This window comes from Magallana gigas, chromosome 7 (assembly GCF_963853765.1).
Source record: "Magallana gigas chromosome 7, xbMagGiga1.1, whole genome shotgun sequence".
Classification (NCBI taxonomy): domain Eukaryota; kingdom Metazoa; phylum Mollusca; class Bivalvia; order Ostreida; family Ostreidae; genus Magallana; species Magallana gigas.
This window is the reverse complement of record NC_088859.1, coordinates 25,483,667-25,506,567: the sequence shown is the minus strand read 5'-3', so window position 1 is coordinate 25,506,567 and position 22,901 is coordinate 25,483,667. Positions and strand designations below refer to the sequence as shown.

Here is a 22,901-nt window from a genome sequence, read left to right as displayed (position 1 = left end):
TGTATCTATAGAGTTATGAATTAACTATAACTTTCCGTGAGAAATAGAGGTAATTTATGATGCTTGGTAGATGTAAAAATAATACAATGCCAGATGAATCAAGTATGTACATAATGATTTGTCATCAAGACATTTTTTTATTCATTATACAGAACAGAGAAAATTGTTTATATTTCAAATTTTAATATACGGTTCTCCTTTTGTACAAATACAAAGGTACATGTGTTCAAATTTCATAGTGGATAAAAATAATGCTATGAGTTAAATTGTCACCCCCCCCCCCCACCAAAAATTAAGATTTTAAAATTTATTATAATAAATCAATTCAAGTGCATATATATGTACCGGCTTTTTAAATCTCTTTATTGTTCTCTTTAAGACCTGAACCTTTCCGAAATATATATTAATTATTGTCAATATTACAGACTTGATATAAATCATCACAACTTATAATATGCATCTAACATGCAGATTAAATTAATTCATAAATGACATAATACATGTACAAATGCTTTTTTCAGTAACAAAGTGATTAAGAATCCTAGTCCAAATGAAAAATGGTGACTTCATCTGTCAGCTGTTTCATCATCTTTATCTTCTTCTGTTTCATCAGAATAAAGGTCCTCCGATTCAAACTTAAGTTCCTCCATTTGTTCATTGATGGCACAAATGACATCCTTTATGCTTTAAAAAAGAAAAGAAAAAGGAATAATTTTAAGTTACTAAATACTTAATCTTTATCACATTTATGGTCAAGGTAAAGTACCGGTTAATGAAAGGAGTTTTCAATAAAATTTGAGATTAGAACTTTTTAAATGATGCTTGTTAACAATATATAGCTTGGTTTAAATTAATAAAATGTAGCTTAGCTAAAATTTTATAGAAAATGTGTGATTTGTTTATCATTTTCAATGTCAAGAAATATTGGTACATGTACAATCTCAAAGGTTTTTCCTGACAAAAGAAATAATTCAGAGGGAGAAAAGCTGCATATGCAAATAAAAAACACCCATACAAGATGTTTTCAGGTACAATTAATTTCAAATCGCAATCTTAATTAATTCTAGTAGATTTCTTTGACATTGATCAATTTCTTCGTTCCATTACTGATAGTAACTGTACATGTATTACTATGAGTTTGTAATCTCAAAATTTTGATACCTCAGTTTAATACAGTAAAACTAGGTTATAGCGAAGTCCTAGGGACCAATGGATTTACTTTTTTTTATCCGTAATTTGTTATATCCATATAACGAATTCATTATAATATCTATAGCGAATTCACTATATACATGTACATGTTTTCTTTGAAATTCTTTCACCGTAAAATACCTTTGTTTTAAGTCTGCTTCTTCTTTAAAATTAGAATCTGTTGGGTGGTCTGTAGCATTTTGCCGTGCTAGTTGCAATTTTACCGTCTGCAAATATTTTCAAACCTAAGCATCGACTTTAAGAAGAACATCACATATATCTTTTGACTCCATGTGCACACATATCAAAATATGAAGGATACAGAACAAACTGGTAATAAAAGCTTGTACCAAAAATATATTTTTCTTTAAAAATATTCATAGCTGCTGCAAATGCTTCACAAACCTTTTCAAGTTTATCTTTTTCATTGTTTTGAATTCCAGTTACAATTTTAGCAATGGTGGTCATACTGTGGTCATCTTCTAATTGCTTAGTGATCAGTATTATATCTTGGGAGATTTTGGTGAATGTTTGAGTTATTTCATGGACGAGTTGTCTGTACATAGGAAAGTTGTAATTTGGTGCCCCATTCAAGTATGCTTGAAACCCTCTATAGAAATAAGAAAATTAAATAGACATTTACAAATAACATAATTAAAAATACATGTGTACATGTAGCTGAGGGCTAAATTATTGCAGATAGAGGGCTAAATTATTGCAGCTAGTGTACATATATTTTAACAAAGCGTTGAATTTTGAGACTTGTACTTGTTCTTATAGCTAAATTTGTTCTGCCAAGTATAATGTGCAAAGTATAAAATTAAAATTTATGTATTTATGAACAATTTCTATTTTATATCTATTTATGTACAACATAAATACATACTCTTCAAACAAAGCGTAAGTTTCTACTCTTTCTCCTTGTAAAATATGAAATCGTTTCAGTAAATCTTTTGCAGGTAAGCCTTCTAATGAATGATTTCCATCCATGATTTCTTCTGACATGCTACTTTCATTTTCTCGTTCAGCATCTTCTACACGTTTTACTAAGGGTCGTTTTTCATCCTCAAGCGTGTAAAAGACTAAGACTAGATTGTAAATATAAACAACCACGGAAGTAATGGGGGACACTAACTACACATCGTATAAAGAGTTAAAAGAGCAGTTTGTAAGCGGACACCAAGGATCACCAGCCGCAGAAATAACACTGATTTATTTGGGCATTGCATGCTGTGTGTTTCTTCACAATGCCGGGGGTATAGGATACAGAAAACAATGGTAGCTTTGTACATGTACATGTATAGCATGGTAACAGGTTAAAAATATTTTATCACAGACGCAAACTCCCCACTTAAAAAGATGTTGACCAATTGCCCAAATGATGGACAACCCCCTCCTCCCTTCCCCACCACCAAAAAAAGGAATAAATAGTTAAAAAGATATAAAATCTGTGAATAATTAGGCATGGGGTGCATGTGACTTTATATCTAAATGTTAAATTTTGTACAATGAAAAAAAAACTTCCCAGGAAAACCAACCAAATATTCAGATTTTTTGCAAATTAAACAAAAATTTCAATCATTTGCTCTGTAAATGTATATCTTATTCGAATATTACTGAGAAATCCCAATTAGGCTATTACCATGATTACCAACTATAGATCATGTATAATATGGATGTTATCCCAGTCTGCTATATTCGTAAACATTATACATACTGACCTACAGATTACGCTCGGACAAACATAGTAATTACTATGTGTACATGTATATGCACTATTTTTTGTGAAGTCTTGAAGTATGTTTTATTTTATTTGTAGGTTTCACTGGCTTGGGGATTTCCTTGTCCTTGTACTCCCTGGCCTATCATCCGTCACTTTTCTCAGCGAATCAAAAGCCATTGTCATTGTCACTCTTCTCTCTTTGGCAGCCATTTCACTTACGATATCTCACCAATTCAACAGGACAGCTCCCAAATCGTCTTCTTCTTTCTTGAGACAAGAATTCGGCAACAAGCTGGAGTTTGTCAGTAATTTTAGAGCATATGCCTTAATTTGTACAGCCATATGTATCTTAGCCGTAGATTTTAATGTGTTTCCAAGAAGATTTTGTAAAGCTGAGACTTTTGGAACTGGTTTGATGGATACTGGTGTAGGGCTCTTTATAGTGGCGAATGGAATTGTGTCACCCGAGTCTCGTAACAAAGGAAAAGTCAGCAGTCTAAAAAGGTAGGAAAGAATATTGTATTTGAATACTGACACTTGTACAATTTACATGGAAATATAAAGGGTCAAGTCACAACAAGCATTCTGAGAGTATTGCATAAGCATTACACGTCCCCTACCGGTTTGTGGAAATTGTGAAAACAATGCACTATTATGCAGAATATCGAACACAAACATTAAAAAATTGGAATATAAAAAATTAATTTTCTCGAAAATATGTCAACCAGATGCAACAAAAGTGTAAACTTGATCTGTAGTTTGACATTTTGAAGCTGTTCAGCAAATTTCATATTATTCCTCCACGCATAAAGAAAAAAAGTGTGGAAAACTGAAGTGGGACAGACAGACGGATGCAGGGGAAAGCTAAAGTTCCCTCCGGTGAAAACCGGTAGGGGACTAATAAAACTTTAAAATGTACCATCTAAGGCCCATCTTGCTAGCCAAGGGAAATAATCTGCGCATCTCCAATCATGGCATTGCGAGCCACACCTGTTCTATCATGTCATTGCTAGCCAAGGGAGATAATCTGCTCCCCTCTTTTCATGTACACTATTCAAAAAAAGGGGAGATAACTTTTTCCTCTCCTATCATGGCAATGCTAATCAGGGTAGATAATATGCTCCTATCCTATCATGGCATTGCTAGAAAGGGGATATAATATGCTCCTCTCCTACCATGGCCTTGCTAGCAAGGGGAGATGATGTGCTCCTTCCTTATTATGACATATGTGTCCAGGGGAGATAATATGCTCCTCCTTTATCATGGCATTGCTAATTAGGAGATATAATATGCTCCTATCCTATCATGGCATTGCTAGCAAGGGGAGATTATATGCTCCTCTCCTATCATGGCTTTGCTAGCAAGGGGGAGATAATATGTTCCTATCTTATCATGGAATTGCTTAGTCTCGCTTTCCTCAGACTCTCGCCCAAGAGACTTGTACGAGTCAAGTCTCCAGAGCGAGAGTCTGGGGAAAGCGAGACTAGGCATTTTTACCAAGGGGAGATAATATGCTCTTTTACTATCATGGCATTGGTAATCAGGGGATATAATATGCTCCTCTACTATCATGGAATTGCTAGGAGTGTGGCTACAGTATTTTCCTCTCCTACTAATGCTATGACAGACACCCTACTCCTATTTTCTTATTTTTAAAAGATGAGGAAAACATTTAACTCAATCAGTGATTCTAAATAAGAGGAGATAACAAGGCAAACATTTGATATACCAATTTATAATTTTTCTAGAAGAAACTTCTATATGACTATGAATATTAAATTCGTAAATTTATTTTACACTTTCTCAGAAACATATTTCTTACTAGTATTAGAATGCATTATGGTTATGGGTATTTTCTGGGTAATTTTTTTCTATTGTGTGGAATTTTTTTTACAGCTCTCTTCTGTCATCACTCCCACTCATCGTCCTGGGTCTGGGCCGAGTTTTATCGACCAAAGGTGTCAACTACCAGGAGCATGTGACGGAGTACGGAGTCCAATGGAACTTCTTCTTCACAGTCTCCGCAGTCAAGGTAATGCAACACAAGACATGTATAGACTCTACAATTTTTAAACAATCTTTTATCAGTGCTTTTTTACAAAGACCATGGTTCTCAGGTTGATGGAATTATTAATAGTTCACCATCATTCAAAACAAATTAAAAATGATGGATTTAAATTGAACATGTGTGCACTGATAAGCTTGCCATTGACTTATAAATAACCGACACTGACATTGACAGTTCTGTTTCAAATTCCTTCTTGACACCTATCAGTACTATCTTAAGTCCAAGGTCTTGTTAGTATGACTTAAATGTTTTTAGCAATGAATCCGAGAAATGTTGACAAATTATAATCCCAGAATTTTTCGGCTTGTAGAAAACAGATTTATATGTATGTGGCGTCAACGTACTTATGGAGATTTTAATATTGATAACTTCTAAACGTTCAAAAAGAATCTGACTTTTTATGATATTCTTTGTATGTATATATTTTTTTTAATTTGATGCTTTGTTTTGGTATAATATACAAAATTAATTATGAATTTTTAACCATATTCTAAAATATATCTGATTCTATGTACCGGTAGTACGTCCATTTAGGAGGTGCAATTACAACTACGTGTTTAGAACAAATAGATCTTTGTTTGCAGATTTGCTCAAGTCTTCTCTTGACCATCCTTGGAAACATTAATCTCACTGGACCTGCCATTATACTCATTCTCTCCTATCAACTGTTTCTCACCAAACTGGGCCTGAGCGATTACTTGGTCCTAGGAGCAGACGGTCAGGGAGGCAGAGTGGGCTTCTTCGACTCCAACAGAGAGGGCATCGTGTCCTGTCTGGGATACTTGTCTTTGTATTTTCTAGCTGTAGAACTTGGAAAACACATTTTCAACAAAGAGAGGTATATGTTCATGTATTAAAGACAAATTACAACTGCTCAGTATTTTTTTACCTATACTATTTTTAATGTTTTACTTAATATTTAATTCTTGTATGAACAAATGTGCCCATTCCCATTGTTTATGTACCATACTTATATACTTTTGTACATGTTTATGCATTATTTTTGACCTGGTTTTTTCTGAACCCCTCCCAGGAAGACAGTAGGTGACTGGGTACCCTTTCTGGGAGTGCTGGGTTTGTTACAGGCTGTTTTATGGTGCACCATGATGTGGTCAGAATCTCATGTACAACAAGTGTCAAGGCGGTTTGCCAATCTATCCTACATAGTTTGGATAGTAAGTACTTTATATGTCCTCATTTACGTAAATGCTATGAAATCTGGTTTATTGTTTTATGATTCAGTATTTGAACTTTGGAAGAAAAATTTTATTTCACAAGTTAATTTTGATCAGTATGCCAATTTATAAATTTTTGGTCATTTTTTTTTTACCGGTATACATGCACCTTTTTAATATCTAAAAATAAAAACATGTGTCTGGGTGTATTTAATATATTGTTTTTATTTTCTAGCTGGCCTTGTCCGTTTTCCTCCTCTTTCTGCTGTTGCTGATAGATCTATTTAGCCACTTCCAGTCATTCATATTTGCCAAGAAAAAAGAAGGTATGTATATAGAATAAAACATTTTTATGTATTCTTTAATACAAAAGTATAATAATGTTCTTGTACATGTGTATATATTTTTCTTTATTATCTCCCCTCGGATACAGAATGGAAAGACTGGGGGGGGGGGGGGCATTACATTTACACTGTATCTGTAAAACAAAGTGCATGTAGAATATCACTAAAATAGTTGAGTTGTTTAAGGCTTTCCATGGTAAAACTCAATTTATAAATGTTTTTTTAAGTACCAGTATCATAAAAGAAATTGAAAATCTGAAGGTATAATTCACAATATACATTGCAGTAATGTATGAATGTGTATTGATCTACCTAAATTGTAAAGTTGTAAATGATGTTTTTTTATTTCTTTTTTTCCAGAAGATGTATGCCTATTGTCCGCTGTGAACTATAATGGACTTCTGTACTTCTTGTTCGCCAATGTCTTAACAGGACTTGTGAATCTGAGCATAGATACTTTACAATTGTCCACAGCACAAAGCATGACCATACTCATTTCCTATATGGGAATTCTTAGTTTTGTAACTTTGATGCTATACAAATGGAAAATAAGATTAAAATTCTGGTAGATAAAAAGCTATTTGATGTTATATTTAGGGCCAAGTCGGTTTGGGGTTGTTTAGTGGCAGACAACCTTTGATAGATCTCAAAATCACGTATCTTCTTGTACTGAAATTAACAACATAATTATCATAATTTGATATATCTTTCTGATTAGACAATCAAGCATAAACTCATTGAAAAATTAAGATTTCGAAACTTGGATAACTAAAGTTGTTGACTACGGAATTTATGCAAACTATCACCATTATGTTTAGCAAGCTTGAAAAATGACAATTACTATAAAAGTCAACATTATTATTTCTAGTGTTTAAAGCTGTGACTGATTTCTATGCCATACATGAACCGTACAAGTTTGTAAGTATGAGTTTCCAAAGTCTGCATTTTATCAAATGAAAAGAAAATCTATCAGAATGCATACATGCCTAGCTTATGCAATAAAAAATACAAATTCTACTGGCTGTTTAATAGATTTATTTGATCATGATGTAATATCCTTCCCTGCATTTCAAATCTCTTTTAGAGTTATCACAGTCATATAATGATTCAACTTCCAAAAATATTGGGTATAATGAAGTAATACTGGTACATGCAAAATGATAAGCATCATCCAATATATAAAATGTTTGTGAAACATAAAATATATCAACTACCTTAGCACTACAAAACCTATCAACACAACTCTATAATTTAGATCTGTCCATTTTGTTCATCAGTTTCTCTAACTTCATGGCCAGTCCCATATCGCCTTGGATCTTTAACTTCCCGGACATGAAAGCTGACACTGCTTTCAATTCTCCTTTGAACATCTTTACAAAATCCTCACTGTCCAGGGTCATTGTGCAGTTCGCTCCCCCTGGGGCCTCTCCCTGACCTAATTTTCCTGACCCAGTTTTAAGGTCAATGAACCATACACCTTCTTCTGGACCTAGAAAATTAGAATTAAGTTTTAAAATAACTGCATGCATGCATTAAAAGATTCTCTCTGTGAATTAAAAACTAATATGCTTACTGCTTTCAGATACCAAAAACGGTAAATGATAAAGACTAATTTGCTTACTGCTTTCAGATTCCAAAAAAAATTCCTTTCAAATGATTAAATACCGGTACAATGATTTTTACCTGTTAAATTGAATTGAAAGACCCCGTTCATGGAAGACACAAGATCTTCACTCAGGAGCCCCTCTATAGCACTGAATGTCTGTGCTGGTCCTCCTGCAGCAGACTTGGATCCACCACCAAAGGCTGGGGTGCCCCCCTTCTCTTCCATCTGTTGTCGGATTTTGTGTGGATCTTCACCATCCAGGAAGAAATCAGGGAGCAAGGTACTACCTGCAACAGAATAAACTGTAGGATGTGAAATGTGCTGGGAAAAAGGATTCAGGGATAGTCAAATTGTTTAAAGACTGAATGAAACAATCTACCGGTGTAACCTTTAATGTGGATTATTTTCCTCACTTTTAAATTCAATTTATATTACCGGTAAACAATGAATAAATATGGTTACAATCCTAGAAGGACACTTTCTTCATAAAACTAACAACTCTCTTGCTTAAAAAAAAAAAGAAAAGACAATTAATTAACGTTTATGGATGTTGTTTCTTTTAAGGTAGAATAATAGAATTCCTCAGTCTAATTTATCAAACAATAAAATTCATAGAAATTTAGGGCAGTACGGTACATCTCTAATATTTTACCTGGGACCCAGGCGTACTGATCAAGGTCAGTAACTCCTGCACTGGTCAGAACTTCGTCATCAATGGCAAAGTTCCCTGTGTATTCCGAGCTCTTTCTTGTCAGCATCACATAAGCAGCGTCGCTCATTATCTCGGGCTTTCTGCACTGATTAGCAACCTCTGATCCTCCCCCTAACATCTCCATGGCAGCAGTGTAAATTGCTACAAAAATTTGATAGAAAATAAAGACAACAAATAAACAAGAGCTGTGAACAGTTTTACTGTAGATTACAGTTTCCCTGAAAACTAACCCAGCTATATATCATAATGGTTAATAAGTTTTATACCATCATGATATAACATACTTTTCTGGCCAACATTCAATGAATCAGTTCTACAGTGATTGGTTGAAACATTGAGTAAAAAACCTAGGTTGCCTTATGTTACAGTATGACTTGTTTCAAAATCTTCTCAACCCATTTGACATTACTATTGAATTCTAAAGTTATATTTTAGGATACAGGTACATGTGTACATACAAATATGTTTTCTGATACAGTAACGGTTATTTTTCTCTTAAAAAAAAAATAATTCTGTTTCAGAGAGCATGAATTCTGCATATTTAGCAACTCTTTGATATAACAGATCCTAATGAGAGCTTGTTTAACTCACCAGTACGGGGCCAGAGAGCATTCACTGCAATCGACAAAGGTTTAAACTCCTCCGACATCCCCAACACGCACATGGACATCCCATATTTGGCCATAGTGTAAGCTGGAAAAAAAATGCAATGATATTGTAAAAAGCTTGAACAATTCACCTCGATTTATCCAAGAATTTATAGGAAGAAGAAATATGACATTAGATACTAATATGTTGAACTACCCTGATTTTATTGTCATCACTGACCTACATGGTCCTTGAACCATCTTGGATTCATATTAAGTGGGGGGCTGATGTTAAGGATGTGTGGGTTGCTGGACTTCTGCAGATAGGGCAGGGCAAACTTAGAGCTGAAATACCATGTCAATTCTTATCATCAATTTTAAATTAAGCAGATGAAGTGGAATTTATTAAAATACATATTAAAATGAAAAACAAGAAATAAATCTGACCACATGTATGTGCCTCTAGCATTGATTCCCATCATGAGATCGAATCTCTTGGGGTCTGTTGCAGCTGTCCCGGTCAAGCTGATGGCACTGGCATTGTTGATCAGGATATCTATCCCCCCAAACTTGTCCGCTGCTTCCTTCATGGCCGACTGGATGGCCCCATCATTCCTGATATCCACAGCACAGGCCAGGCATTTTCCCCCTGCATCCTCAACTAAATTTGATCAATCAAGAAATTGCATCAAAAATTTATTTGAAATTGTGGTGTAAAAGACACTTTAAAAAACAAAATACATGCAAGTTAAATAACCCAAGAATATGTGCAGAGTAAAAATGCATTTATATCTCTCTACAAGCTAGGTAAAAAGCTATCAAATATTGATATTCATTACTGTAACAGTAAGGTACACTTAAATTAACAGAACTACATGTACATGTAAAGGAATTAAACCCTTCACATTTAAAGATCATGAACACTTTGCCAGAATTCATCTGATTCAGTAGATTAATTTTGTTGACCCCAGTATCCACATGAGCAATAATCATCAAACTAATAAAGTTCTATTTGCCATAATAGATACATGTACATATATGAATATATGGATCAAATATATGTATCAATTTTTCATTAAAATCATAATAATAGATAGCTATAAGCCTATTAAGTTCTTTATCCAAATAAAATTGACAATGCATGATCTTGCATACAGTGCAAAATTTCTCTTGAAAACTCTACAAGATGATACACAGCGTTCACCCTTCACAGGACCTTACCTTCTTTGGCAGCAGTGTAAATGGTCCCTGGGAGTTTGGGGTGAGGTGTGGTGGTCTTGGCTGCTATGATGATGTTGGCCCCATCCTTTGCTGCCTTCAGAGCAATGGCCTTCCCAATGCCTCTGCTTGCTCCAGTGATGAATATGGTCTTCCCTGCCAACAACCTGCAATATTAAGATTCCTAAGGTGGAATAACACGCCTGAAAAAAGTAACTCAAATTAACAGCAAGTTATTTTATTATGAAAGATATAATGATAAATAAACTGTACACATGTCAAATAAGCGAAAAATTTGCAGTTTGGGGATAAAAAGTGAATATCTAAAATATTCGATTCAGTAAGTTAAAACCAAAAGCCACTGTGGGATTCGAACTCAGGATGTACGGATCACAAGCCCGTCACTTTATCCACTTGGCTTTATAGTAAGGTACATGTTGTAGTCAACAAAATCCTATTAATACTAAGCAATATCGTTTCGATCAGAGGTCAGCCATTTTGTGATGATGTGTTATTCCATCTTATTAAATGATACCTATTACAAATAGGTGTTCTCCCTGTGAACAAATCTAGGTTTTCCTGAATATTACAAAGATTTCTACAAGAGAACCATATAGGCCCTCTAAAAATCTGTTTGAAGCTGTAATCCTCAGAAGTAGTAACTATATAGTAATAGCTATATACATGAAAAAAAAAACTTCTTGTGGCTTTAGTAGAATCAGTAATACCTGTTAAGTGTTTACTTTGGAAAAAAAGCCTATAAAATGAAATACCCTGAGAATTATACAGGAACCAATCTATAAATATGTACAAGAGAACTAAAATTCAATCTGATAGTTAAAGAATTTTACAAACTAGAATATCATATACACACTAAAAAAACAAGAAATATGTATCTTATTATTTTTTTTTTGTGCTTTATTACATACAGTTCTCATACATATTTACCCACAATCCTTCTTCACACAAAAATACTCATGTCTAAAGTTCTGCATTTTACGTCTCTAAAAGTTTGTGATATGTGACAAATTTTGGTTTGGCATGAAGCTGCGTCTCAATTTTGTGCTCTAGCAAAGCAACTATTTTGGCTTCTTGCAAAAAGAGGTACAACCTTCATATTTCCAGTTCTTATCAATAAGTTGATTTTAAACAATTTTACCGGTAGTCTTCAAAAGGTCAAATTCTACATTTTGACGGTCTGAATTTTTTTCATTCTATGTGATCCATGTTTTCTGAGTAATAGTTGACTTGGGTTACCTGAAGTAATCTACTAATTAAACTTGTACAGTTTGTTTTGGGGGTATGATGACTGTATAATACACACATGATAGGGATCTGATCAAAAAAGGGAAAATCAATAATGACATTACCCTGTGTTTGGTACCCTGCAAAATAATGCAGTCAATATCAATTAATGAAAATATTGCTGCAGAAATAGCTATTTACTTCTACAAACATAGTCAACTAACATTTAAGCCCTTTATTAAAATCAAGCTAATAGTAATAGCTAATAGTAACCTAGCTTCCAGATTCTTAGCATTGTATTCCACATCATGAAAACATATTAAATTAAAATGCATCTTTGCATAGGTCGAAGATAAAAATAATTATATGGGGTTTTTTCTTCAATAATCTGTATCAATAAATAAGTTTTGGTGAATAGCGTATTGAACAGTTTTTTTCTTCGGAGGATGAGGTACCGGTAATGCAAATTAGGAAATACTGAAGTCAAGGTCATTAGACACGTCAAGGACAGAAGAGTATGACACAGCTGATCGATACCACCCACATTTATCTTTGAAAGGACTGTATATTGTTTGAGCCTAAAATTGCCCCCTTAAATGAACATCGTCATTTTACTGTTATTCTTTGTTTTCTTGGTACAGGATTACATTTACAGTTTTTTCATGACTTTCATTTTGATTTAAATGCCCCTAGTTTAAAAATATGACATCATAAAGTTTATCTTTTCCCACCATTTTCGCATAAAACGGCTTGTTTTGAAGCAGTTTTCCCTTAAGAAAACATTGAGAGATTGCTTTAACAACCAAAATATTTTCACCAAAGATGTATCTATCCAGTACTTGTAAGTGACAAAAAGTTTGTTCTTCTTCAAAGCATCGCTTTATATTTCCCATTCGAAAAAAGATTGAAAAAATGTCAAACTTTGAATGATTTTGATTGAATCTTAAAAAAAGAGCATCACTTCTGACGTCATATACTGCCAGTGAGTGCAAATAAATAGGCCAAAAATATAATTTATATCAATTAACTCTTGTGAAAAATAACAAAACAATTTAATGTACCTGAATCACTTGAAAAACTTGCAGAAGTTGCAGTTGTTTGAAAAAGGTTAATAATTTTTTTTGGTTAAGTGTCATTGAAACTACTGTACAGTAAGCTAAATACTAGCTGTAGGTCTGTATCTCCCGGTCTGAAAAAATTCAGATGGACGACCTGGGAGCTACAGTGCCTCCCATAGTAAAAACTGCAATTTACAGCGCACAAAAAAATGCACTAGTTTTCGACTGATATATCTCATTTCCAAACATATTCTGTACAAATGTTTGATTCCAAAAAATTCAGATATTGTCACTTCACTATCCTCTGTTATTCTTTTAACAGTTGTTTAAACACCATCACCAGCCCCGTAAAGTGAAGTGGTGCAGTTTGTTTACATGTAAAAGTGGCAACTCTCAATCTCGATGTGAATTAATATACTTCATTTTCTGAGGTCAGATAGCATGTTTAAGAGAAAGTCAGAGGCAAGTAAAGTGACGATATCAGTAGTAAATTGCCTGAAAATTTTAATGGTACTAACTGTTTTCCAGACAGAATTTTTGTGAGAATAAATTTAATCAGTCCAAAACTAGCACATTTTTTGTGCACCTTACATTGCAGTTTTTTTACTATTGGAGGCACTATAGCTCCGAGGTCATCCATCCAATTTTTTCAGTCGTTTTTTAAATGATGTATATATGTGTATGAACATACAACAGTTTGAGTAACATTTCGCAAATTATTTCAAGTAACAGCTAAATTTACTTCCAGTTTAATAATTTGGATATTACAAACAAAATAAGAGGAGTGCAAATTGTCACAGTCAGGGTTCCCAGGAACGTCATACGACAGAGGCATTTCGAGTTTCTGCCCAAACCACAGCATGTACACAAGCGAAAGACAACGCCAACATTTCACCATGGAATTAATTGAAATCATGCAAGTTGCAATGTATAAAATGTTCACTTTACCCTGAATTTGCAGCCATGTTCCGGATACTCTGTCACCAAATACGCGTCAACGAATATGTTTGGACTTTGACACACAAATTTTGCCGGTGCGCCCACCTCAGCTTTAGGAATAGAAAAACCAACAAAACGCATACAATTTATAAGAATATACTGTCTATGAAAAACAGAATACAGATTATTTTTGGTACAAAAGCAGTATAAATTTATTTATTACAAATGCACATATAATAATATTTTAGTTTGAAGAAATATTAAATTACTCCAACCAATTATCCTGATTGACATTTTTTATCTTAAAAAATAAACCAACTTATTTTTGTAATGTTGACATGCAGGTGAATCCAAACTAGGACGTCAGGTGACACTACGTAGCTATTATTATAGTTTTCAGTTGCTATATCTTTTGCATTACCCCCCTCTCTCTCTCTCTCTCTCTCTCTCTCTCTCTCTCTCTCTCTCTCTCTGTGTATCTCTCTCTCTCCCTCTCCATGCTCTCTCTCATTTCTTAGTTTTGATCTTGTGCCATCAGTCACTGTTAGACTTACCTTTTTTGCTATTTGCTACAGGATGTCTGTCAATGGAGGAGCACCGCCAAAGAGAGCTTTCGTTGTGGGAGTGGGTGTCACTAAATTTGAGAAACCTCTCACCAAAGAATGGGACTATCCAGACATGGGGAGAGAAGCTGGTACAATCATTGTATAGAATGCTAGTTGCAGGTCTAGCTGTAGCTCCCAGTCTTAAAAAATTCGGATAGATGACCTAGCTGTGAGCTTCCTAGGTCGTCAATCCAAATTTTTTACAGACCGGGAGCTACAGACCTGCAGCTAGTAGAATTCAATTTTAGTGAGATTTGTCGAGACCAGAAAGTTTTGATTTTACTTCTTATTAAAAGGAGAGATGTCATTACATGTATATATTTTTTGGGGACAAACCTCAGCATGTTGCTCAGTAGACACAAACATTAATTTTAAAGTATGATTAAGATATAAAGAGCCCCCCCCCCCCTAAAGTGTTAATTTAATATATATAGTCTATATATTTTAGGGTTCTTTGTTAATCTAAAACTTTATAATACCACGTTAATAAAAATTCTGCACATAAAAAATAAACTTATTCACAATTTTCAATTCTCGTGACCTCTCAATGCAAATAACAATTATTTTATACATTTTTATTCAATTGCTTATATAATGTTTGCTCATTATCTCAATTCTAAAATTGGTAAAAAAAATTATAATGTTTAATAAAAACTAACTTTATGTGGGATTATGTGCTTCAGGTCTGGCTGCACTGACAGATGCTGAGATAGACTACCGGCAGATTCAGGCCGTGGTGGCTAGCTACTGCTATGGAGAGCCCACCTCCGGGCAGCGAGCTGTGTATGAGCTGGGCCTTACAGGGGTGCCTGTATTTAATGTCAACAACAACTGCTCCTCCGGCTCCAGTGCTCTCATGCTGGCTCGAAGGCTCGTCCAGAGTGGTGTTGAGGATTGTGTCCTAGCCCTCGGTAAATTTGTGCACTTAATCTAGTGTCCTATCCTATTGTTATATAGAAATGAATTAAGACCTAAAAAGTTAACATATATACCAGTATATAAAACTTATTTTGGTGGACTAACTATTTAATTACATGCATTAATAATTTGGAAGGCTTTGAAAAGATGGAGAGGGGTTTGTCAGAGAAATACACTGATCGAACGTCTCCGGTGAAACGTCACATGGACCACATGGTTAACATTGGTGCAGAACCAGGACTGATACAACCGAGGATGAACAACATGACCTCAGATGTCGTCAAGCTCTATGCTTATGCTGCCAGAGAATATATCAAGAAATATCCAGGAACCACAGTGGATGACTTTGTGGATATTGCATATAAAAATCACAAACAAAGTGTGAACAATCCATGGGCCACCATTCAGAGGGAGATGTCAAAGGAGGACATCAAATCCAAACTAATGCTGTGTTATCCAATCACATTTTGGATGTCTGCTCCGACAGCTGATGGAGGGGCAGCTGCTGTCGTCTGCAGTGAAGAATTCATGATCAGAAACAACTTACAGAGGCAGGCAGTGGAAATCCTCTCCCAACACATGGTGACCGACACTGGAGCCTCGTTTAAAGAAAGCTTTATGGACCTGTCTGGATACCACATGGCTAAAGAAGCCGCCAACCGTTGCTACAGAGATACTGGACTCTCGTCCTCTGATGTTGATGTTTTGGAAGTGCATGACTGTTTTTCTTGCAACGAGCTTTTTATGTACGAGGCTCTACAGCTAGCCCCGGAGGGGAGAGGTGCGGATCTTATCAGGAATGGCAAGTGGGTGACCAACAAGAACGGAGGACAAATGTGCGTGTTGAACAATAAATGGGTTGTTAATCCGTCAGGAGGTCTGGAATCCAAGGGTCATCCTATAGGAGCTACAGGTTAGAAAAAACCATTTGACGTTATAAATGTATAAATACTGAATGGATTTAAACTGGTTTCATATCATATCATAAAAACAAAGAAAAAATTATTTTTCTATATAATCATAATGTCAATATCCATAATTCCAAAGTGGAAATAGAATTAATCACTCAAAGCAATATGAAACATTGTACTAGTGGTTTATCATAAATTTATATCTCCAATAGACTATTATTTTCGATAGAATCCTCTAAGGCACAGAATTTGGACAACAGCAGTTTGATATTTTATGATCTACCTACTTTAGTGACCCTGTCCCTCCCCTTTCCAAATTCATTAAAGCCACTTCTTAATAACTTTATAAAATTATGTCAAACAAAAAATGTAGATATTGAACTGAATCATGTTTTGAGAATACAAAACGAGAGAAAATATTAGACAGAGCAATGCTATATTTATGCTAGTCAAGCATTACATATACAGAAGCAGATGCTTTAAAAGTAACTTTATATCAGTCCTTGGAGTATTAACACTGCAAATGTGGAAAACAAAATGAATGAATTTAATAACACAGGGGAAAGATGGCAACATTTATTAACATAATTTTTCTCTCTCTCCTCTCTCTCTCTTCTTCAGATAAGTTTTTGAATGTATGTCATTGGTCTAAAACTTTCATGTTTTGTCATTGTAAATGATGTTCTTGCTTGAAAAAGATAAATTCATTTTTTTTAATTTCTTACACTTTCAATAATTATTAATGGTTAACTAAATAAATGCTTTTCATTATGTAAATTACCTGTATATTCTCTGTAGAAAGAAAGGGTATTGCTCTCTTACTGTATGCACCATTTATTGAACATGTCACGTATAAAAAACCCTACTGACATATCTTTCTAGGGTTAGCCCAGTGTACAGAGCTTGTGAAGCAGCTACGAGGCCTAGCGGATAAAAGACAAGTGGATGGAGCCAAAATAGCCATGCAGCACAACTTTGGGATAGGTGGAGCAGCCGTGGTAACCATGTACAAGAAATACCAACCACTGCCAGTGCATGCTAAACTGTGAGGGAAAATCTTGCCTCCTGTTTAACAATCATTATATATTATCGGTAATACAATCATTCTATTTAGGCATGAATTTATTCTAGTGAATATAACAGTATGTGAATATATTCAAATGAATATTAAAATGGCTGTGATTTTGATTTCTGTAAATAGTCTTATCATGCATAATATTATATTTCATGAGAAATTCTTTTTTGAGTATGTGTGTTTTTTGTTGACATATGTATTGTAATAAATGAGAGAGAAGTTTTATTGAATGAACAAATGGTTGATATTGTGATTGTTGGATTTTACATGTATGTACTGATAAGAAATGATAAAACATCAACTGAATGAACTGTACATGATTTTGTATCTTGATTGTATGCATCATTATATTGTTTGACATAAAGCAGGTACGTACCGGTAATTCCTTGGAACATACCTGGTAAGTTGAGCTAGAATTGATAACAGATTTTTTGCATAAAATTTTTACAAAAAAATTCCTTTTAAGTTAATGAATTTAAAGTTCTTATTTCATGTGGATTTCAATCTACATGTAGCTTTGTGATTAAAATATAATTTTTCTTTGTCATTAAAAATCAAGTCAAATTATGTTATAAGTGTGGATGATTTAATTTGCCTAAAAGACAGTGTGCCATAATTGATACATTCTCACAATATCATCGGAACTGAGTTTACCTGTGGCAATGGGTCCAATGTGGATGTTGAGAGGATGTATTCATTGCCAAGTGTTTAGTAAATTCATTGACCTTGTATTTTTTTTTATAGTTTTTTTCACTTGTGAATATTAAACAAAGTAATGATTATTGCTGTCAAAAAAAAAAAATCAATGAAAAAAGTCTTATGTCAGAAAATCTTCACGACAGTTTATGCACGAGTAGTTGGTAAATAAATGTTCAAGTAATTAAAATTAAATTTGCTGAAAACAGCTTCTAATACTGTAAATTCCTAATTAAATGCGAGAAATTAATATCCGCATAAAATCGCAATAAGCACATCTCACGGATTTTAAAATCTTGCTTTAATTTTACTACTGATGTAAACTTTTTGGAATTATGATAAAAATTCGGCATTCCAATTTTACATTCACACGATTTGATGCTAAACCGTTGAATCGCGGTATTAAGTACTCGCGTAAAATAAGGAAACAACAGTATTACATGCAAATTGCTATTGCATTCTGTGGAATGGAACTTTAAAATATATGTTTGATAACTACATTGTTCTTAATTATGCTGGTATGTTGGAAGGATTAAAAGATGGCTTAAATCATTCATGTATCATAAATGAATCAATGTGTCATTGAAATGTTATTTATGTAATTGTTGATGAAATCATTAATTCAAATAAAGTTACTAATTGCTATAAATACCATTACCATTGATGTTTTTTGTACTATAAAATGCACAAATTTGCTTTGATCAACAATTTTTGGTCATTTTAGTTTATTCAGGTGCCATATTGTCGATATAAACTTTAGAAAAATTAATTTTGGAGATTACAAAAAATTTCTGGAGATGACTGGACACAACTTTATTCTATTATTAATTTACAAGTTATTTTGACAAACCAACATTTTGATAATTAAGGTCCAGTTTAACCATTACATGCATCATTCATATACAATTCAATACAATTCTATATTTAGTACCGGTATACAGAAACACTAAAATTATTCCTCATTCTTAGACTGTTGTGGCTGTTCTTTAGCCACAGCAATATCAGAGTCCTTTGGGGAGTCAACAGATTTTAATCGTGACTTGCAAGAAAAGGTTAAGATAAAACTGCTGACGGCAACAAATGTCAAAAGCATGCGTAATCCCCGGAACCAGGCTGGATACGACTCTGTCACAGCATCATGGCATCCAACTCCAGTTAACCCCAACATAATGATAAGCTGTGAAACAGGTTCTGGACACAGGACTGCTGAGAAAGCAACTAGAGAGGGAACAATACTGATGACCATGTTATTCATGTTGTCCCATTCTGCAGGAGTTGTCTTCCCCTCACAGACTCCAAAGCCCCATCTTACTCCGCCCAAGAAAGACAGAATGCAGGCTCCATACACCATCTGAGCATTTGCTAAAAATGCCACAGAAGACTGGCCAAATATCATCATTAGACCGGGGGCTCCAATGAAAGGTAGCAGTCCAGATGTACCCAAAACTAGGGCTGGGTACGGACAATGTCTTAGCCCTATTATGCCATCTATAACCAAACCAGTTTTCCCTGTCCGGAAAGTACTGGTTACACTGGTTAATTTATTTGATAAATTGCTGACAACGGACCGAAAACCTCTTCTATTTAGTAGTGCACAGTCAGATGTTCTTTGTTGAATCTTTTTCTCATCACCAACAGAAACCATTCCCAATGATGCGTAAATGTTCCTCCTGTTCAGAAAGAAGGTTTGCCTATTAGCAAATGCATATCTGCAAAGAGCTGTCATTCTTCTTCGGGAGGATTAACCTTTAATAAAAGAAAATTTAGATGTAGAATAATGAGTTGAACTGTTAAAGAAAATTTAAACAAGAAGCAAAGGAACATGCTGTATAAACTCTTTATTTTGAATTTTTTTAACATTAAATTTATGATAAGCAATGCTTAGAAAACTTACTTACACAATGTCGAATCTTCGATTAGATGAATTTTGTTGACAAAATGATGAGAAAGTAGACTACTTTCACTTTGCAATGTCGAAGGTCGCTTATGGTGCTAAAACGAGACTAGGGGAATATTTATGGGGATGTATGAAGTTCAAATTGATTTTCGAATATGCTAGTATATAATAATGCAGACAAATAAAGATCTTTAATGTCTTAGATACAAAAATTCCAAGAGATATTTTAACAATGCAATAAATCGGGTGCTGGTCACTTCGCCCCAAAGCCAAAGCGCCCCATGCACGAGCGCCCCAAATTTTTCTTGGTGCGCCCCAAGTACAATTCACGAGCGCCCCAAGTGCATGTCACGAGCGCCCCAAATGTTGCTTTTTTTCATGATTAAATTTTTTCAAGTGTATGTCACGAGCGCCCCAAATGTTGTTTTTTTTCATGATTAAATTTTTTCACGAGCACTGAAATTGATATTCATCAAACAATATCAATCAAACAATATGACAATTATCTACCCAATTGACCTTCCAACGCCCCCCCCCCCCATTACGTCACATATTGTGTTGGGTGTTATTCCTTCGTTGACATTCGTACGATTGCAAGAAAAAGGTAAGTGAATATTATACATATATTACATGGCATCGAGGGCGACATACCAGAATATTTGCCCCGAGGTGGCAGGAAAGCCCTGGAGTGTTATGTCGCCCGATGCCGAAGGCAGAGGGCGACATAACACTCCAGGGCTTTCCTGTCACCGAGGGACAAATATTCTGGTATTGTCGCCCGAGAAGACATGTAATATATGTTATATAACATTTTTAAACAAATCAAAGTCGGGTTATGAACATATTTATTTAATTCACAAGGCAGAGGCAAATATATTTAAAACACTCACGCTTGAGTTTATCACTTTTGTCGTATTTGCCGAATTTTTTTCATCAATTAAACTATCGAGTTCATCTGAATTTAGATGAACAAACCGCAGACGTTGGCCTGACATGTTTAAAATTCGCGGATCTGTTTACGTTTGCTTGCCAACTGGCTCGTTGAATTTCGAATCCGACGTAATTAATATGCAGAATTCTTGCACGCGATGGTGATATTACGGTTTCGGGAGGGCAATATAACTATTTCCTGTGAAATATAACTGTTTCCGGGAGGGCAATATAACTGTTTCCGGTGTGATTCAGCAATTTTCGGGGCATAGTAATAAAATTATCTCATTTGTGACATAACGAGAAAACTTATTCAAAAATGGTATATTATATAAATAGTGCCTGTTTGGGAGGGTAACAGTTGAAATTGACACCCCGAGAAAACCATTGTCAACCGACGCGAAGCGGAGGTTGACAATGGTTTTCGAGGGGTGTCAATTTCAACTGTTATCCTCCCAAACAGGCACTATTTATTTTGTTATACTGAATGTCTTTTTTAAAATTTTTAAGAAAATTTTACTGCTTTTATATAGGAATAACGTGAATTCTTCAGCGAACCGTACGCGCATAATTTTCGCGCATGTAACATTTTTTAATGTTACCCGTTGCCAAGTGCGTTGCTAACGCTGAGGGTAATAGTAAATATTATTAACTGCGTCTTAACCAATCAGATTTCAGTATTTAACATGAAAGTATAACAATCTCATTTATTTTCTCTCTCTACTTAACAAAACATTAATTTATTTATTTAATTTATAATTTTTCTTTTATTTATTTTAATTTTATTTAGCACGGTTATACTAATATGTATCTTTAGGAAACTTTTGCAACCAATTTAACAACAGAATCAATAATGTTCGGATCTTTAATATACCTGAGTTTACCTAAACATATTCCCCTGTTCGGTGAGGTTTCTTTAATTAAATTTTTTTAAGAATCTCGGAAAGAGGTATGCAAATATATATGCATTTAATCGTTCATATTCTATCGACTCAAGATAAAACATTCAGAAATGGGGGGGGGGGGGTCGTAATATTTTAAGTTAACAAATGTTCATATATACAGATATAAACAGAATCTTTATATAAAGGTTTCTTGGTGTTTACGCCAAATTAAAGAATTTACAAATAAGGACAATTTGAAGAACCTACAACTATGCATACCTTCAAAGTTTTAACTGGATACTTATTACGAAATTCGAATCATAAGAACAAACTTAGATCAAAATTTTCCATGTAATTAGATTTTCTTGTTTAGTAATAATTAATTTAAAGAATATATGCCAATATTTGTAAACAGGTCTGTTTATTGCTTCCTTTATAAATATCACGTTTCTTTTTGGTGTGTTTTAATTCATTATTGATAGTTTCTACAAAATACCGAACACAATTAATGTATACATACAATACACACAGTGATTACTAGTACATGGTGTACACACATCTAATCAAAGGGGTACGCGACGAAGCCAACGTCTCCCGCGTGTCTGGGTACGTTTTCTCCTGATACCGTGACAGGATACCCCCTCCCTTGACACCTTTTAATGTTTCCAAATATACCCTTCTATTACATCATCGTCAGTTGTCTTCGGAAGCTGATGTTTTAACACATACGGTATATGTAATACAAAATAAATAATGACACACCCGTCCCATTGGCCCTATATATCACTGCAAATACAATTATAACATATATAATACACATATTACGCATTCTATTTTTTTTTCTTATAAATAATGATTGACTGTAAATGTAAGCTTAAAAAACATATTTAGAGGTTTGCGCGGAAAATTTGAGAGTAGAAGAACAATTGTGTTGGATTATATCTGACATTATAAAAAAATTTCCTTCAAAAATAAGAATACTTTGTACAATTCAACAGAATTGGTGCGCTCGAAATAAAAAAAAAAATTGAGGTATGTATTTTGGGGCGCTCGGAATAATAATGTGTAAGTTTAATGAGATTCCATCGAAGATTAATAAGGACTAATAAACAAAACCAT

The 22,901-nt window shown here is 34.3% G+C and overlaps 4 protein-coding genes across 7 annotated transcripts; 2 read left to right on the top strand and 2 right to left on the bottom strand.

The window, feature by feature from the left end:
* Positions 1–529: 529 nt before the first annotated feature.
* Positions 530–2,233, bottom strand: LOC117684380 (required for excision 1-B domain-containing protein). Its single transcript, XM_034456217.2, has 4 exons — positions 2,078–2,233; positions 1,597–1,801; positions 1,333–1,418; positions 530–684 (listed from the first exon to the last, which is right to left on the bottom strand). The coding sequence occupies exons 1-4, from the start codon at positions 2,194–2,196 to the stop codon at positions 567–569; spliced, it is 528 nt and encodes a 175-aa protein (XP_034312108.2). The 5' UTR covers positions 2,197–2,233; the 3' UTR covers positions 530–566.
* Positions 2,234–2,274: 41 nt separating this feature from the next.
* Positions 2,275–7,077, top strand: LOC117684378 (phosphatidylinositol-glycan biosynthesis class W protein). The gene is made up of 7 exons (XM_034456211.2): positions 2,275–2,469; positions 3,011–3,418; positions 4,811–4,946; positions 5,567–5,820; positions 6,016–6,157; positions 6,393–6,483; positions 6,862–7,077. Exons 1-7 carry the CDS (start codon positions 2,312–2,314, stop codon positions 7,068–7,070), a joined length of 1,398 nt encoding a protein of 465 aa, XP_034312102.2. The 5' UTR covers positions 2,275–2,311; the 3' UTR covers positions 7,071–7,077.
* Positions 7,078–7,519: 442 nt separating this feature from the next.
* On the bottom strand, positions 7,520–13,982 carry LOC105320623 (hydroxysteroid dehydrogenase-like protein 2). Of its 2 annotated transcripts, XM_011418623.4 has the most exons (9): positions 13,876–13,982; positions 11,995–12,009; positions 10,628–10,791; positions 9,854–10,067; positions 9,648–9,751; positions 9,411–9,512; positions 8,760–8,960; positions 8,185–8,394; positions 7,520–7,990 (listed from the first exon to the last, which is right to left on the bottom strand). In XM_011418623.4, exons 1-9 carry the CDS (start codon positions 13,890–13,892, stop codon positions 7,746–7,748), a joined length of 1,272 nt encoding a protein of 423 aa, XP_011416925.3. In that variant the 5' UTR covers positions 13,893–13,982; the 3' UTR covers positions 7,520–7,745. The 2 variants fall into 2 exon arrangements, with proteins under 2 accessions (XP_011416925.3, XP_065921113.1); XM_066065041.1 differs by lacking the exon at positions 11,995–12,009.
* Positions 13,983–14,144: 162 nt separating this feature from the next.
* Positions 14,145–17,784, top strand: LOC105320624 (sterol carrier protein 2). 3 transcript variants are annotated; one of them, XM_011418625.4, is made up of 5 exons: positions 14,145–14,233; positions 14,442–14,560; positions 15,155–15,382; positions 15,526–16,302; positions 17,183–17,784. In XM_011418625.4, exons 2-5 carry the CDS (start codon positions 14,443–14,445, stop codon positions 17,347–17,349), a joined length of 1,290 nt encoding a protein of 429 aa, XP_011416927.3. In that variant the 5' UTR covers positions 14,145–14,233; position 14,442; the 3' UTR covers positions 17,350–17,784. The 3 variants fall into 3 exon arrangements, with proteins under 3 accessions (XP_011416927.3, XP_011416928.3, XP_011416929.3); XM_011418626.4 differs by having other exon boundaries at positions 14,169–14,243; XM_011418627.4 differs by lacking the exon at positions 14,145–14,233 and adding an exon at positions 14,241–14,265.
* The last annotated feature ends 5,117 nt before the right edge of the window (positions 17,785–22,901 follow it).